Source organism: Neopsephotus bourkii, unplaced genomic scaffold (assembly GCF_033783945.1).
Source record: "Neopsephotus bourkii isolate Nb327-2 ecotype Australia unplaced genomic scaffold, CSIRO-AGI_Nbou_v1 NB_962, whole genome shotgun sequence".
Taxonomy (NCBI): domain Eukaryota; kingdom Metazoa; phylum Chordata; class Aves; order Psittaciformes; family Psittacidae; genus Neopsephotus; species Neopsephotus bourkii.
Window position 1 is genome coordinate 7,028,922 of NW_026901456.1, and position 17,323 is coordinate 7,046,244.

The window sequence follows — 17,323 nt, forward strand, 5'->3', positions numbered from 1 at the left end:
TCTTTGTGCTTCTGCTCGCTCAATTGTCCAACTAACTCATCTCCACAGAGCCTAGTTTCTGTTGTTCCACAACTTAGAGAATTTAAAGCGCTGTTTAGATAAAATAACGAAACAGGAGATATAACAAGGCAAGCCAACAACTTCTCTGATGCAAATGCAGACAAGTGGTCTGAGGTCTTCACTCTCTCCAGGACTTACGTTTTACATACAGTCGCCCTATCATCTCAGCAGTCCCATAGTTGTTCCACACCTCGCAGACGTAGTTGCCCGAGTCTGAGGGACGTGTGTTCTCTATCAGCAGACCAGTAACTGTCTGACGAAACCTGCTGTCAGGCTCCCAGGGAACATTATCCTTCAGCCAACGATACTTTGGTGCGGGGTGCCCTGATGCTTTGCAAGGCAGCTCCACTCGCTGTCCTGCCATGGCTTTACGGTGGTCAAAACCATCTAGAATAGATGGAGCTGAATTCGCTGGATCTGAAAGAATAAACATTAGTTTTCAATGGGAGCTTTAAAATTCTTTCACTTGCTAAGCAATATGCCAGTATTTTTCTCTCCTGCATTTTTTGACTATCTAGCCTAGTGTTTTTCATACTAGTTCGCTACTATGACCCAGCAATCAGTCAGTAATATCTCAGTGGTAATGGCTGGGATCCAGCAGCATGTAATAATGAAGCACCTCATGACTACTTGGAAATTTTCTTGATGGATTTTTTCCAGGTGGCAACCTTTTCTCTGGTCATCCTTCATGTCCCTTATAAAAGGAATGGAAAGCCAGAAATGCGTGACCTTAACAATTATTACTGTTATTTCTGCACTACTTGACTAAATGAAGCCAACATGTTTTCAGTGCTTCTCCATGGTCTAAAGGATTTGAATTAAAGGAACAATATAGTCCCTTGTCAGGAGACAAATAGGCAAAGACACGGGAATTTCTCTTTGCATTCTGACTGACAGATAAACCTTTTCTTCCTTCCTGGAAAAAGAAATTAACATGACAAGACCAACTTACAACCTAATACTCCAAGTTTCTGTGCTCAACTTATAAAAACAGCTCAGAGGCCAACACACTTGTGTAGCACCTGGCGTATCACAGAATCATGGGATGGTTTGGTTTGGAAAGGACCTTAAAGATCATCTGGTTCCAATCCCCCTGCCATAGGTAGGGACACCTTCCACTAGACCAGATTGATCAAAGCTCCATCCAGCCTGGTCCTGAACACTTCCAGAGATGGAGCATCCATAACTTCTCTGGGCAACCTGTTCCACTGCTTCACTACCCTCGCAGTAAAGATCAAACAGTAAACATCCCTTCCCTCCAGTGCATCAACCGCACCACACATCTTGGTGTCACTGACAAACTTGCTGAGGGTGCACTCAATCCCACTCTCCACGTTGCTAACAAAGATGTTGAACAGTATCAGTCATAACACCGAACCCTGAGAAACACCACTTGTCACTGGTCTCCACTTGGACATAGAGATATTGAGTACAGCTCTTTGTGTATGACCATCCAGCCAATTCCTTATCCACCGAGTGGTCCATCTGTCAAAACCATGTTTCTCCAATTTAGAGATAAGGATGTGATGCGGGACAGTGTCAAATGCTTTACACAAGTCCAGGTAGATGATGTTAATTGCTCTTCCCTTATCCACCAATGCTGCAACCCCATTGTAGAAGGCCACTACATTTATCAGGCATAATTTGCCCCTAGTGAAGCCATACCAGATGTCTCCAGTCACATGCTTACTGTCCATGCCTATGTCTTAGCAGAGATGCATGTACCCCACCAGAAATGTACTGTGATTTCAGCTTTTTAGATTTCAAAACTTTTGGAGGAAGAAGCTGACATGATTTACAGTTTTGTGCAGCATGATGAAAAGTACGATGAAAGCCCATTCTGGAGCTACTGCAACATACATACTGAACAATAAATCAACAAATATTCATCTAAGTATTTTCTCATCACATACAGCTACTTTACTGAGACTTCTGTCTCACAAAGAAGTTCCACATGCTGATCAGCTCCTTTTATCTGACACACCTATCTATTTGGGTATACCTACATCATAGTTGCCTGGCTGTAAGTGTAATTGTAACTATTTTGACATTTTCAAGTGGTCTTTGACTTAGCTAGCTCAGGTACTCCACACAGGGTAGTTACAGAAGATTCCTTTTAGGAGTTGAAGAGATTGAAGTGCTGAATTCAAGCTACTCAAGCAACTGTGTGATCAGTACTTGAGCCTAGTTAGCTTAAATATAGTTTAGATACATCTTCATGAACTGCAGTCACACCTGGGAGGGTACACTTGAGAGCAAATAGCTAGACACACTGTGCAAGTTCTATTATCAATCCAGAAACTTAAAACTGTGATGGTAAACAAATGGGCTAAGTAAATTTTAAAGTGAATATCTTGATAAAACCCTAAGTGCCAAGTTCAATGAAAGATGACCACTGAGATGACAGTAAAAAGTGAAGTCATTGAAGGCATAACCATATTCAGTTTACAGAAACTTCCCGTTTGTCTCATTAGAAACGTGTCAGCCAGTAGTTAAACAAATGATTTTGCATGCATCAGTAGCCTCAAGGTCCATATTTGGCATCAAGATGGGTTATATTTCTGAGCTTGCCATGCTGTTTGTGTCTGGCTTAGTGAAAGCACAATCTGCCAGGACCCCATTGGGAAGGCCAACGTCAATTTGACTAATTGATTAGCCAGCTCCTTTCTTGCCTTCTGGATCATTGGGCATGTATATTTTCAGTGAATAAGCTCTTCTGTACAGCCTGAGGAATTAACTCTGAAAAAACATAAGCATGCAAGAAATTATAGCTCTGGCTTTCAGGAAAGCTACACTTACATGAAATCGATTTCTTCAATTGAAAGTAATTATTAAATAATAAAGAAGTCAGACTTTTAGAGGTATTGTCTATTCATTCCTAGTCAAAACTCACAGTAGCTTTGTAACTTCTCCATACGCTTTTAACTTCAAAAGATTTTGTGATGGATTTATACGCTCCCATTTGCAAATCATTAATTACAAAAATACTAAGTACTGCATGGACTTCAAAATGAGAGGGGGCCACTGGAAAGGAATTAAAGCAATGGGTAGGAAAAGTAGTGGGTAGTAAGTATCACATTATGACAGCTTCCTAGTTTGTGGCAGAGAACGGCATATGCTTCAGTGCTAGGCCCAAGCAAAGTGCAAAACCACCTTGGACAACAAGCTGGTAGCAAAAGCAAATCAGCTGCTGCCCTTCTTCCCCCTTGCCAAGGCAGAAGCCCAGGAAGCCAGGGGCCGCGCCTTAGGAGCTGGCAGGTATGGCAAGAGATGCTGTGGAAAGCACATCTCCCTTTTTACCCATAAAGAACAGCACACCAGTCCCTGGGTCACTTTGCTTCACTTTTTCTCCACCTCAAAGTGGGTTCTCCATCTGCAGACCAGCTAAACCGAGATTTTTCCTATGCGCTTGACAAGCCTTGAGCTGGTTCTTATAGAGGAGGTATTTAAAATAAATTCAGGATTAGTTAAAATATGATTCCAGTGACCTGCTTTCCTGCACTCTGTACTTACACGCTTAAAGGGGTGGTAGAAACATCTCTTTGGGATGTACCTGGAACAGACTCCTATTTAGAGCTCCTACACTCTATATACTTCAGTTAAAGAGGGGAAAAAAAAAAAAACAACAACAAAAACCCAAGGCAAAAAAAAAAAAAAAAAGAAAAAAACCCCAAAAGAAATCCTAGGGTTCATTTGCAATCGTCTTCAATGAGGCAAACAGCAAAGTCTCATAACCCGATTCCAATCCACAGTACACACTCGTTTGAATTATTATTTTATTATGCTTTAACAGTCAGCTGCAAATGACTACTACCAAGGACAACAGCATAAAAAAATGAGGCAAAATACTACTTAAAATATTCTACTTTGGATCTTCTTTGAAGGACAGAGCAAGAAGTGGTATCAAAATCATGATTTTCTGAAGGTGAGGGTTTAAAAAGGTAAAATTCTTGGCAGCTGGGATTCACCGGTGGACAAAATTATTTCTAGAAAAGCACACCATAATGGGTATTAGAGGAATAGTCTGTAGCATGTTAATAACCTTGGTTTTAATTTTATTTAGGAAGGCCGCATGGTTTCAAGGAGATGTTCTTACTCTAAATGAAATTTGGAACTTTGCTTTGGTCATAGGCATACTAATTATTCACATGTGTATTTGCTATTACATCTATGTTACCTTTCTCTTTAAAAAAATAACAAAGCTTAACTAATGTTAAAAATGTGGCCAAGAGACTATGATCAATACCCACCACAAACTATTTCATCCCCAAACATTTTACAAATGTAAAAGTAAAAAATATAGGTCTCATGCAAGTAATCCTTTCACAACTGTGTTCATGGATTCTCTGATCTCAGTTCTTAAAGGATTATTTAAAAATATACAGTAAAGAAAAAAGAAAACATGTTAGAGAAATATTAAGAGACAAGCTCTAATGATAATTGCTGCATTTGTTCAGAAGACTATCAGGACTTGAAATCAGACCACTATAGTTCTTATAGGGAATAATTAACCCCATTGAACAAAAAAATGCCAACTATTACACACAGGTAAAATTTCCTATATTGATTTGGTCTGTGGCAGAGAATAGACAAGGAAACTCCAGACAGAGCACATCTTTTTGCCTGCTTGTCCTGAATTGCAAAGGAGACAGAGCTATCATTTTCCCCCTTTTGTTCAGTGAAATAACTAGAAATTTTCCTGTGGTAACCAAGATACAAGCCTGATTTTATTTATGTTACCACTGGCTCAGCCTTAGCATGATTTCATACGGAAGCAGACCATATTATGGAGCCAGCTAGAAGGATAGGACCCTGCCTATCCTTATAAGATCAAAGCAGGCAGATTATTGTGCAAGAAAAACTACTTCTTCATCTGGCTGGGAAAAGAAGAGACAAGAGTTTTACTCACAGGGGACAGATATCAAAGGAAGAAACTCCTGGGTCTACCTGGTAAGTGATTCTGACCTGAACAATGACACTGATTTTTTTTATCATTAGTATATTTAAGTATTGACTTGTGTGTTCAGAGGGCTCCAGGATCCTTCAGCAATCACCAGTTTGGAGGAGGGCAGGAAGTAAGTTACTAATGCAAAACCTCGTGCCCACGTCTGCCTCCTTTACGGCTCTCAGGGGGTGGAAAGCTGAAACCTAATCACTAGATTATGGGTTTTTTTTCCTGCCAAAAAAAACCCTGATCTTTAGGGTTAGGATCTTTAGGGCAATTTAGCAACAGTGAAAAGGGAAAGAAGCTCAGTGGGGTTTTCAGTGGAATGCTAGGCATGTCTTCAGTAAGGCAAGGATACAGGGAAAAAGAACAGAGAGTCCTGAATATACTCTTAGCTAACTCAATGGATATGGGAATGTAGTTGCAGATCTACTCATACTCAAACATAGGGTGCACTTAGAGACACTCAGCAAATGAGGGAGAGGAAGGGGAGATGGAAAAGAGCTAATCCTATACAGAGATGTTTGAGAGTGAGTTCCAAAGTTCTGGGATCTGTTCCTCCTTTTTACCTCTCCCACAACTGGCATCTCCCCAAGACAAAGTCGGGAGAAGGTGCGATTGGAGCAGCACTGTATGGATGGCCTTAAATCTTTGGAGTGTGTGCAGAGGGAACCAAACAGTCCATCACACACACAACAATCAGGAAATGATTTACAGTTACAAGTAAAAGTTAAAATAGCCCACCTACCTTCTTGTTTATCTATCTGGTGCGCAAAGCATTTTGCCCTGGGACTCTTAGCTCTGCCCATGAACAGTCACTGCCTAACTCCTGTCTGCCACCAGCATCTGGGCGGACTATGAGGGGACATGTACCCCTTCTGGCAAAGATCCCTTCTGAAATCAGGGGAACGTACTGTTTTCCCCAGGGAAGGAGTGTGATGATTGAAAAGAAAGGCTGAAATGCACCTCAGCTAACCTGAGGTTCCTGCAGTGGAAATATCTACAGCTGAGATAAATTTCCTGAACTCCTGCAATAGTTAACAGAGAAATAGGCACCATGGGGCAATTCATCTCACCCCAAAGTGGGCAGCTGAAGTAGGTAAACTACACTGGCCCTGAAAAGTGTTCCTCAACTTTGGTGACAAAGGAAAGGTGAATAGATGTTTTCACAGCAGAAGTCTACTTTTAATGAGATGAATACCATCCACAGTCCTTTTCAAAGGACTTTAGTACTAAAAAAAACCACTGTATTAAATGCCAGTGTACTCTTACAGGCTCTCTGGGAATATCTAACAGGAGGTGAAAAACTGGCTGGGGGGGAAAAGGATTTTAAAATGGAGCATTTTATTTTGCATCCAGGAACGAGAACATTCCAGGCCCAGTTTAACACACTAAAGAGAAGCATATACAATACTTGATTTAACATGATATAAAGAGGAGCACCTGATACAAAAAGTCTTGCACTGTTGCTTTGTCGTGTTTCTCCAGTGTATCTGTGCCTTGTAATACATCGGTAGTTGTACAGTCCATCTTCATTCTGTACGTCTAAAATATACAAGGCTCCCGTGGATGTGATGAGAAATCTAGGTCCTGAAAGACACAAGAATTTGCAGTGTTTAAAATTTCTGCAAGTTGCTACTGTGTTCTGCTTGCTCACACTAAAGGATGGATGACAGAGCCTGTAGGTCCTGAAGATTCTTTTTTGCCAGTCTAGAAGCTGCCAACTGTAAGTTTAATAAGTACTGACTGCAAATGCATATAAAGATGTTAACTCTTGTGCACTTCTAAAAAAAAGTAGGTCTCTGTAAGTAAAATGTGAGGAATGAAGGAAAGAAACATGTCTTAGTATATATCACAACCAATCAACAACACCCAAGAGGCATCTCAAACAAAATATAGGATAAAGAACCAATGCAGAATTTAATCCCATTTAAGCCAATATTTTACAGTGAATATGATGGAAACTCACCATCAGAGCTGTATGTGTTAGAAAGACAGCCTGGGATGGCATGAATAATTAAACAACTTTAGCCAAAATGGCATTTTTTTGTCTAGGTACACCAGAAAATTGAGAAAAAAAAAGTCACAAAATGTAAAACTGAAGGGATCAGTGAAAGAAAGAGAAACAAAAAAGGAAGGTTTTTCCTCAAGAATATAGGACATATTTCCTGAATGGTTCAGGCCATAAGGGCCATGTACTACACAGCCCTGCTGTACATCCTGCTTCAGTTGTGATGGGAAAATGTAGATGACAAACTCAGCTTTGATGACGCTGACTACATTGCTGACCCTAGTGAAGTTATGCATACCTGCACTAGCTGCAAGCTAGACAGCTCAAGTGTCAGGAAGAGTCCCACCCCATCCTGCCCATATTTCCCTTGGGTTAATGCACTTCAGGCCTCCACAGTATGAGCTGACCTTTCTGCAGCTCAGTACTTTCACAGCCAAGCTACTGGCAGAAGATGAATTAATACATTATCTGCTCTCCTGGGGACATATATATATATATATATTTTAATAATATTACATTCTGTGATTAGAGAAGCACAATGTAAGCAGGTTGACAGACTCCATGTCTGAAAGAAGGGCTCAACTAAGCTGCATAGGACATGTTATTTAATAGCCACAGATGTTTTTATTTATTTATTTTTAAATTATACATCGAAAGGTTTATTTCAGGAAGAAAATTAAACCCAGCAAAGTGACTGCTCCACTAAAACTGAACAAGACTGACATGTTCATGGTCAGCATTTCTTCCAGTGTTCATACAAACTGAAAATAATATAGTTGAAATTTACTCCAAATGCATATATTTTTTTGTTATTAACTCTAGAATAGGTACATATGTACACGTGCAGTTTTGATTGTTTGGCAATCACAAATGCCTCTGTTCTGTTGTAAATGCATGTTCTAAAGCAAGACACAAAAAACCTGACACCTACATGGTGTATGTTTACTCTAAGGATTTTCCCATATTTCAGTAAATGGAAGTAACCTGGTTAGAATGCATTACAACCTTGGGTCTCACCTGGCCACTCTTTCCATTTAAAAAATAGTGCAGTCTAAGTTATGTAATGCTTTCCTAAAACTTTTACACTGGAGAAAATGTTCATAACTCCTCTTTTTTGTGTCTCCTATTTTTTCGTTATTACTTGATAGCTCTTACAATATAAAAACCTGTATCAATGGGCTATAAAATACACCCAGCTCCCAAAGTAAGAAGAAAATACACAAAACCCATTATGAACTACTATTCAGTAACATGCAGTAAGAAATATTTCCTTTTCTTCAGAGCTCTGTTTGAGCAATGACTTTTTAATAATTAAGAGTAACCAGGGTTCCTGTTCACAAATACATCAGTGGGAAAGCAATCCAGCAGAGAAAAGACAGAAAAGAAATTGTTTCATTACAGAGGGCAATCCCCTTTAAACTCCAATTTAAAATAAATAGAAACAATAATAATAATAAAAAAAATATGTATATAACACCCCCCACCCCCAACAACTAGTCCCCCCTGTTCCCCCCAATATTTAATATCATAGGACAGGACTGACCCTTAGAGCAGAGAATACTGAATAAAGCAAAACCAGCCCACCTCTCTCATCCTTGTATGCATTATAAAATAACCATACTGGTGACCTGTCTTGGCTGACCCTGTTCTGCTGAAAGTCAAGGCACACGTATGGAAGCAGGTCACAAGTTTGGAAGAACATAAGCCACACTGCACATGCCCTTCTGAAGTACTTTGTTCAAATAACATGGGCCATGGCTAAGAAGTATACAAACAAAACAAATCCCCTGAAAAGAGGCTACTTTCCTACTTCCAAAGAGGAAAAACTAGGAAAAGGAAGATGCAAAGGAGGAGGCAAAGCACTGGATGGCAAAGCACTCTCCTCAGCCATGAGCAACACTATATTCCAGCCTAGGGCTGGATTTACAAACTAGAGAGACTCCTTACACAGGGCCCATAATGACTTCATGAGCCTCTGAAAACTTAAGTGTTTGCATACAGAAGGCTTGTTTTTCAGCACAGATTTCTTACAAATGTATGTGCGTGTATGTTCAGTGTGTTAGAAAAAACACCTGAAAAGGTAATATTTCAGTTTCACAACTAGGTGTCTGAAATATAACATTGAGAAAGTTACAAGCAAAAAAGCAAAGCTATCTTGCTTCTTATATTTTAATACTTCAGTTGTAATGTTTGAAGGAAATCATATAGACAGTTAATAAGAATAAATTATATAGACAGTTAATAAGAATAAAGTTAATAAGTTAATTTCTCAATTACTAATAAGTTATTTGCTAGTCACAAAATAGCTTGACTTGAACAAACATTCTAATGAGGTTTTCTACAAATACCAGGCAGCTAACAACTACCTACTAGCAACCAGAAAGCATAATCTGCAAGTATGCAGGCAATCACCTAGTGAACCCCCTTAGCAATCATGATTGTTCTTTACCTGCCCTCAGTCATACAGCCCAGATCCAAACCCACAGCCATGGAAATATTACCACCTCCTAGGGAGGCAGGTTTTTAATGATTCACACAGAAGTACTTCCTGTTGGTCAGAGAATACTTTTTCTTCCCTGAGTTGATTCTCACACTGTAACTCCTAGATATGGTAGAATGTCCTATGCTAAATATTTCTTCCTTTTTCTTTTACAGTCCCCAGTTACTGAGACATAAACACTTGTTTTGTTACATCCTATCTCCTCAACATACAGAGGTGCTCAACACCTGAACCTTTTAATAATGTTTACTTTTACCCCTAACTCCAGGTTAGAAGGATATTTAGAATTTTGGTCTGAAAGCCATGGGCTGTTTTACTTGTGTGTCACTTGCACAATCTGCACTACTGAAATATAAAGCAAATCTTTGCCAAGAAATATATTATAAGGTCTACAGGTAATTAAAGCACAGTTGTCTTCCTTAGTTTGCAGGCAACATAAAATGACAGCTGCAGGAGGTAGGAATCACACTTAAGGACTTCACTTGCAGTATGCAGCAAAGGCAATCTATTGCTTCTGTTTCTAGCTGTGTGACCATTAACCGTCTCTGTATTTCAGACAGCACAGGCAGTTCAGATGTATGCTTGCCCACAGCAGGGCCACTTATCTGGCAAACCTGCCAGGCTGTTGAACCGGTGCTGTATATAGCAGCCTGATCAAGATGTAGATCAGATTTTTCAAGATGGGGAGTAACTCTGCTAACAAACTGTACCAGGGTAGATGTCAGCAGAGAGGCTGCTCTGCTGCTGACACATCACAGGACCGGGAATGCGCATAAGTTCTGGCCATTTATGTCTTGCCGATAAAACTGCATGTGCTGTTGCACTTGTCTCAAGTGGAACCTAAACAGCTGAGTGGCAGAAATGTGTTCATTGTACCATGACTTCATGTGGCTTTCTTTTTCTGGGATCTGGATTCACCTTTGCTAAATATATGTAACTCCATTTCTACAGAGTCACACTTCTGGAGTCTTACTAGCCCGAACAAGTTTAAGATCATACCAAATGTGCCCAAAGTTTATAAAATAATTCCTTTCTTCATGTTTTTTTAAACCTTCTTTGTTTTCAGAACCCCTGCACAACTTTTAGATATGGTCTATACAAGCCATCACTAGTAATTAAATTTGTGCCTTTTCTTAGGATAAGCACAAAACATCTGTCACAGAAATTAAGTTAGAAGACCAAATGCAGAGTTTTCCTTAAAACTGCCAAAAGCTCACTTCCTCAGTATTTCTACCCTGCACATATTGTTGCAGCTAACATTTGCCCTGAAACTGAGTCCAGGTAAACCCACGGAGTGGCTACTGACAGGCTGAAGAATATATATATTTATGTGCTATTACAAATCCCATAGCACTGACTTATGTTTGTGAGTGAAGCCTTCCCTCCTCAGTCCTGGAGAAGAGTTTCCTCTGATGCGGTTATACATCTGGGTCAATGATAGTGGGTACACTTATTAAAAGCCTGCCACTTAATAAAAGAGGTTTGTGAAAACTGTGCAGAGCCAAGAAATTGTTCGCTGTTATCTTGTTATATTTTTTAGAGAAGTTATGAACATACTTGAGTATTTAACACTGCTTAGATCATCTTCCTGTAGGAAACTTCTCAGGCAATCATATAATAAAACCTTCACTTAACACATTATCTAGAGATTTTTGCCTCACCCTCTTGAAAGATCACTAAAAATAAATAGTTATTGCCACCCATTAGATGTTACGCCACAGCATACTTTTCTCACCAACACACATTCTGTGTAATTGCAGGGCTAAAGCTTTTCCTTTTCCTTTTTCTTCTTAATATATTTTGCATACTTATATAATGCTTTAATAAACAGCACCTCCTTCTACTGTAAAAATGCAAGGCAGAAAAGCTGACAGAAAAATAAAAGGGGAAATGCATGTAATTTCTGTCATCTTCTAAATGGAGAGCGTTTTCATTAAAACCGACAGGCTGTCAGGTGTGACAAAACCAAAGTGTTGAGTGTTCTGCCTTCTGTACTTCAAAAAGTGTTTAGAAATGCACTAGGATGGGAATCGACAAGCTCTTATTGCCCTGTTGATCTAGGGGAGTGCTTTCTTTTTGAGGCTCATTTATTTTAATTGCTCCTGCTTTGCTGTAACAAAGTTTAGTATTTTTGACTCACCTACTTAATATGCCAAATAAGGATATTATTTTTTTAAATGGAACATCCTGTCACATAAACTGAAGCTTTTTGTTTGATTGGCTTTTAGCAGGCTTCAAGGGAGGAAGGCAGAGAAGCCTCCTTCACAACAATTAAAAATAACATTGTCAAAATATAGCTCATAATTCCCATTTCTTATTCCTCCTCAGTAGTGTTTGTATTAACGCCTTGAAAACTTGATTATAATAATTTCAGCACCAGATTTTCAGAGACATTGAAAGCTTACATCTTTTTTGGCTGTCAACACTTGCTGCCTTTCAAAACCTTGTCCAGTATCTGAAGTATTTATTTCATTCAAAGAGTTCAAAGGGTGTTAGGAACCCTTACAACCTTTTGCCTTGGTGAGGTGAGCATAGTAACATATTACTATTTAAAATTTAAATGTTTTACAGAGAAGCTTACTGAGGTACATTGATAAATGTACATAAGTCAGTGGAAAACCATCGAATGGAACTCATGATTTTTTCTCCAACATCCCATGCCTCAACATGAAACTGAGTACAAAATGTATAGATCCAAGTACTAGAAAGACCATTAGAGTCATTTATTCTCACCTTTCATGCTTCACCCATTAACTCGTGCACCAAATCCATATCTGGAAGTTAAGCTATAACTTTTTCAAAACGACATTAGTCATGATTAAAGATTTATTGTAAGCGGAGAGGATGTGATACCCCTGGGTAAATTATTCCAATGGTTAATTATTCTCTCTTTTGAAAGCTAGTGTATTGTTTGTGGTCTATCTGGCTTTGACCCCAGATATTGGATCTTACTGTGCCTTCGTTAAAGTTTTCCTCTGCAATCAGAAATCTTCTGCCCTTTTAAGTGCTTAAAGAACATGAGGAAATTACCTCTTAAATCATCTTTCTCCTTAATTAGTTATACAGATTGAAATTCCTAAATCATTTACTGTGAATTATTCATATCTTGAAATAATCTGGGTTTTGCCCAGAACCATAACAACTTTTTAAAGTTCTTTTTAAAATCTGGAATGTGCACATAAATTCAGTGACGTTTATGGTAATCACAAATGCAAAATGTCACCACTCTTTCTTTATCCAAATTTTGCTTCCACTTATGCATCCAGCAACTACAGTAGTCTTTTTACGAACACTAACATGCTTCAGTTAGTCAATGAAAATTGTGATCGCCTTTTCAATGTCACAGATTTAGAGAATAAATTCCCCCCATTTTGCAGATGCAATCTATTGTCTGTCTGCCTTCATACTAGAATTGGCTGTATGAAAGACTACATGCTCAAATCAGACCTCTTTATTACACGATCCAATCTCCCTGTGCAGCTCACCAAGTTTGCCATCATTTGCCATTACACAAACGTTTGAACAGTTTGCATGCTTTATCAACATGTCTTCTCTTAACTAAATTTCACTCATTAATGGAAACTTTAAACTCATGTCTTCATCTGAAATACCAAACCACTTGATTTGAAGATACATATTTCAAAGTAGTAAGACACTGAAGAGGACAAACACGGAAGAGGAGGAGTAAACTGGGTCATACCTAGGTTTGACCAATTTGAACTATGGGCCCCAAATCCCATGACATTTTAGAAACACACCCCTCGTTTTACTATCTGCTGACTAGCGCCCTAAATAACCTAGGGACTTCATTAAAGTTGAGCTGCATTAGCAAATCATGTGTTCATGTCTCTAAGTGAGAAGAGGTCACATTAACGATTATGAAATCGCGCTTACGTAAGATTTTTAATGCTTTCCATTAGACTGTATAATATCAGAGATTAAAATAAAATTTTACAGATCTGAGTAATAAGTTAAAAAGATTCTGTTTAGGTTTCCTATGTGAAATTGTTCTCATGTATAATTCATAAGAACATGTGAACACTTTCCTGTCGAATTAGTGCCTAATATTCTTGTATGGAAATAAGAATATTTCAAAACTGTAATATTAATTATTCTTTTATCATGCTCTTTTACCCCAGCATGCTGGTAGTTTTAAATAGGGGTAATGTTATCCTCAAGATCATTTAAAATATCATATTTGATTTTCACTTTGTTGGAAACACATCTAACCGTGTTATGCTATTGCAGTCTAAATTGGCTTGATAGAAATGAAGAGAACAGATGGCTGTTCTAATAGCGTACCAAATGATAATATAGAACAAACGTTTATCAGCTCTTCCTGTCCCTTCCTCTGGATAGAACTGCTTCTGCTAAGCATGTTTCTAGTGTGACCTATTCATGAAAGGGGAGAAACCTTTCCACAGAGCCAAAGTAGAGAGTAACCTATAACTCAGTTTTATAACGCTGCTAGAACATCATTCTCAAAGCAAAACAATCTGCTGCTCTGGGCACAGAAAATGTGCTAAGAGCAGCCATGCTTAAACTGTGCCCTGAAGTCACAATCCTGTGAACTATTTTGATTCCGAACGAAAGATTAGATGAGGAAAGAAAGGCATGTAAGTAGGTAAGGATTTCATTTTTCTAAGCAGCACTCACATACTGTGCTCTACCTACCTGAGAGACTTGGAGTGTTGCTCAGAGTAGGTGGTGCAGTCAAAACACGATGACACTCCTCTGAGAGGCCCAACCTGCCACCTAGTGATGTAGCTAAATCTCACAGGCCCTGTTAGCAGACCTTAGAGAGGACGAAATTGATATTTTTGATATTTTTTTTTTTTTTTTAGTTCTTCATATTCTCTCAGCTCTGTGAATTACACTTTTGAAGAGTGCTGCTCACTACCCTCTCCCTGTCTGGGACACAACCTGAAGGTGACTTCCAAGGGAACACAAGCAGGAAAGAGTAAAGCCACACCACTGCCCTTCCTTAAGTAGGGCGATGACCTTTCTTAATCATTTTCAATTACAATGAAATTAGCCCTCCCTTGTATTATCACCTCCACCATTCAGGCACACCTGTTGAAGAACCAATTACTTATTTGCGTTACATGTCTGGTCTTTTGTCTCTCACAGATCTGGGGTTTGATAACTAGAGAGGTCACCATAATGGTGATTCAGCAGTAAAGCTTCTCAGGTATCACATTTGTATGATGTTACTCATGAGGAATTAAGGTCTTTGATTTTCACAGTTTTTCCTGGCAGAAGGACAGAAATAAGCATAAAAGGCATAGGAAGTGTTTGTCTGAAGCAAAAGAGGCTGTTACCATATTTGATCTGTTATTCCATGCTCCTTACAGCTCACAGAGATGCATCTCTGTCGTAAGAGTGAGCTTGCAGGTCTGAAGTTTTCTGCAGTTCCACAGGAGAGAGAATTTTTCATTTTCCTTCTGGTTATGGGGGCAGGGGTGGGTGGATTTTGGAGAAGGTTTTTTCTTGTTTGTTATGGGACTTTGATGGGGATTTTTTAGGTTATTTTGTGAAGGTTTTTTTTTTTTTTTTTGCCCCTGTTTTGTTGGTTGGATTTGTTGGTTTTTCCCAAAATGAAATTTAACAATTTAAAAACAAGCCAGTAACTTTACATGAGGTATCCTTTTATTCTATAGGCACATAATCTGTTTTGAGTTCAATTAATAGTAACCAAGGCTTTCTCTCTGAAAAGAATTAAGGATATTTATAAATGTTTCCAATCCTAGGGCCTGACATGGTTCCAGTTGTAGCATAGATGGATTCTTAACTTTGCAAAATTTATACAGAACTGATAGCTCATAACTAAGATCTTTTCATACATCATCACTCTTTAGCCCTGCCACTTAGAATCATAGAATAGTTAGGGTTAGAAAGCACCTTAAGATCATCTAGTTCCAACCCCCCTGCAATGGGCAACGACAACTCATACTAAACCATATCACCCAAGACTCCATCTAACCTGTCCTTGAACACTGCCAGGGATGGAGCATTCACAACTTCCTTAGGCATCTTGTTCCAGTGCCTCACCACCCTCACAGTAAAGAACTTCTTCCTTATATCTAACCTAAACTTCCCCTGTTTAAATTTGAACCCACTTCCTTTACTTAACCAGGTCCCTCCTCAAGAAATATCTACTGTGGTGGGAGCTCAGTGTTAAACATGACATTCAAGCAAATCTGTTAGTGAGAAGATTAGTGAGAAATAGTTTCCATTTGATCTTTATAAGTAGAAAAGTTTGAAGAGGAAAATGGTTAACATAGAACTGTTATTATTTTGGTACCTCTAGCTCTAAGGAATTTTAGGGAATAACTATATCTTTCTGCATATCTCCAAAGAAAATGGCTTTAGAGAAAGCTACATCCTGCAGTGTTTACTTCTCCATTTTAAAATTACTTATTGTCATTCATAACTTGATATTATTCTATATTTTCTATATATTTTCTATATATTCTTATTTCTAGATTTCTCTTAATGTTTTGCATACAATAGTACCAGCTAAAAGCCAAACCTGGCTGTTTCTTGCATATAGAACCATAACATGAATAAAACTGAGAGGAGAAAGAAAGAGAAAGAAAAAAGACAAAAAAAAAAAAAAAAGGGCAAAAAAAAAAAAAAGGCAAAAAAGAGAAAGAAAGTGTAAGGGAGGAGGGAGTGAAATGAAGCTCCAGTTTTGGCTTTATAAATTGAGCTGAGAGATTATCTGCTGAGTCAACTACAGCCTTAACATAGGAACAAATGTTGTGGTACCATATTGGGTTCATATTCAGATGAATTGAGGCCTGAAAAGAATGCTCCGAAATCAAACAGGTTCTGAAAGCTGGTGATATCTATATAACTAACCATTTTTAGTTTTTTTTAAATTCAACTGTAACATGAATGTTTCTGGTTTTGCGTTTCTGTAATCATAGAATAAGGAAAGACCTATGAGCATTAGTGCTATTACATGTGCAGTGCTATCATTTTCTGAATAAGTTTGGATACTAGGTTAATGTTAGACTCTTAGACAAATTGCACAGAACACATTTTATTATCTCCTCAATGTTTCTGAGGCTGCAAAAATGTATTTCATGCCAATTGTTCATACCAATTCCACTTACATTATGTATACGCTATTCAAGTTTTAGAAGGGAGGAATAGGCAAGTTGGTTTTTTTTTTTTTTTTTTTTTAAAAAAAGCATGAATAGATGCAGGAGCTGTGTTTATGTGTACATAGACTAGGTTATGTTAATTGTTACTACTTTATGATTGGATAGTATAAACATGACTGATCACATAATGTTTATATTTAAATGTTCACCCTCTTAATCTTTCATGAATATATTAGATATGAGAAGCTACAGTTTTCTACTCGCTGTTGTTAACTGTCAGTCCTACAGGATATTAAATAAGACTTCCATAATCTTTAATACTGCAATTTGAGATTATATGAGTCCTTGGACACGTTGTGGTAGAAGCTGATTTCCTTATTTTAGCTAGAAAGAAAGCAGATAATTTTAAATCACTAGCTAGTCTTAGGGCTCTGATTAAAGAGGATTCAGCTTTGCCCATGATATATGGAGCTGTCTAGGGGATTAAAATTTATTCTTTCAGGCTTTTGCTGTTGAATCCCAAGTAAATAAATAGCCTAGAGCTCACCGGTGGCTTAGCACAAATAAACTTATGCTTTATACTTTACAACATTCAGGAACACAACCTATCTCTCCTTCTATCTGCATGTAAATTTAAACACAAGCTTGCTAAGTAAAGGAAGAACCTCTATCTCCTCTGGCCAGAACAGCAGTTG

At 38.3% G+C, this 17,323-nt stretch overlaps 1 protein-coding gene and 1 long non-coding RNA gene across 3 annotated transcripts in view; one reads left to right on the forward strand and one right to left on the reverse strand.

Annotated features, from left to right (window-relative positions):
- DSCAM (DS cell adhesion molecule) overlaps positions 1 to 17,323 on the reverse strand; it is a 459,270-nt gene that overhangs the window by 172,666 nt on the left and 269,281 nt on the right. For both annotated transcript variants that reach the window (XM_061359220.1, XM_061359221.1), the window contains exons 4-5: positions 6,449 to 6,595; positions 199 to 477 (exon numbers count right to left, since the gene is read on the reverse strand). In XM_061359220.1, coding sequence (XP_061215204.1) covers positions 199 to 477; positions 6,449 to 6,595 — 426 coding nt within the window. The remainder of the gene's footprint in view (positions 1 to 198; positions 478 to 6,448; positions 6,596 to 17,323) is intronic.
- The window catches only part of LOC133215302 (uncharacterized), a 102,533-nt gene continuing 89,967 nt past the window's right edge, over positions 4,758 to 17,323 (forward strand). The window contains exons 1-2 of the long non-coding RNA XR_009726368.1: positions 4,758 to 5,010; positions 5,932 to 6,104. This is a non-coding gene — a long non-coding RNA (uncharacterized LOC133215302). The remainder of the gene's footprint in view (positions 5,011 to 5,931; positions 6,105 to 17,323) is intronic.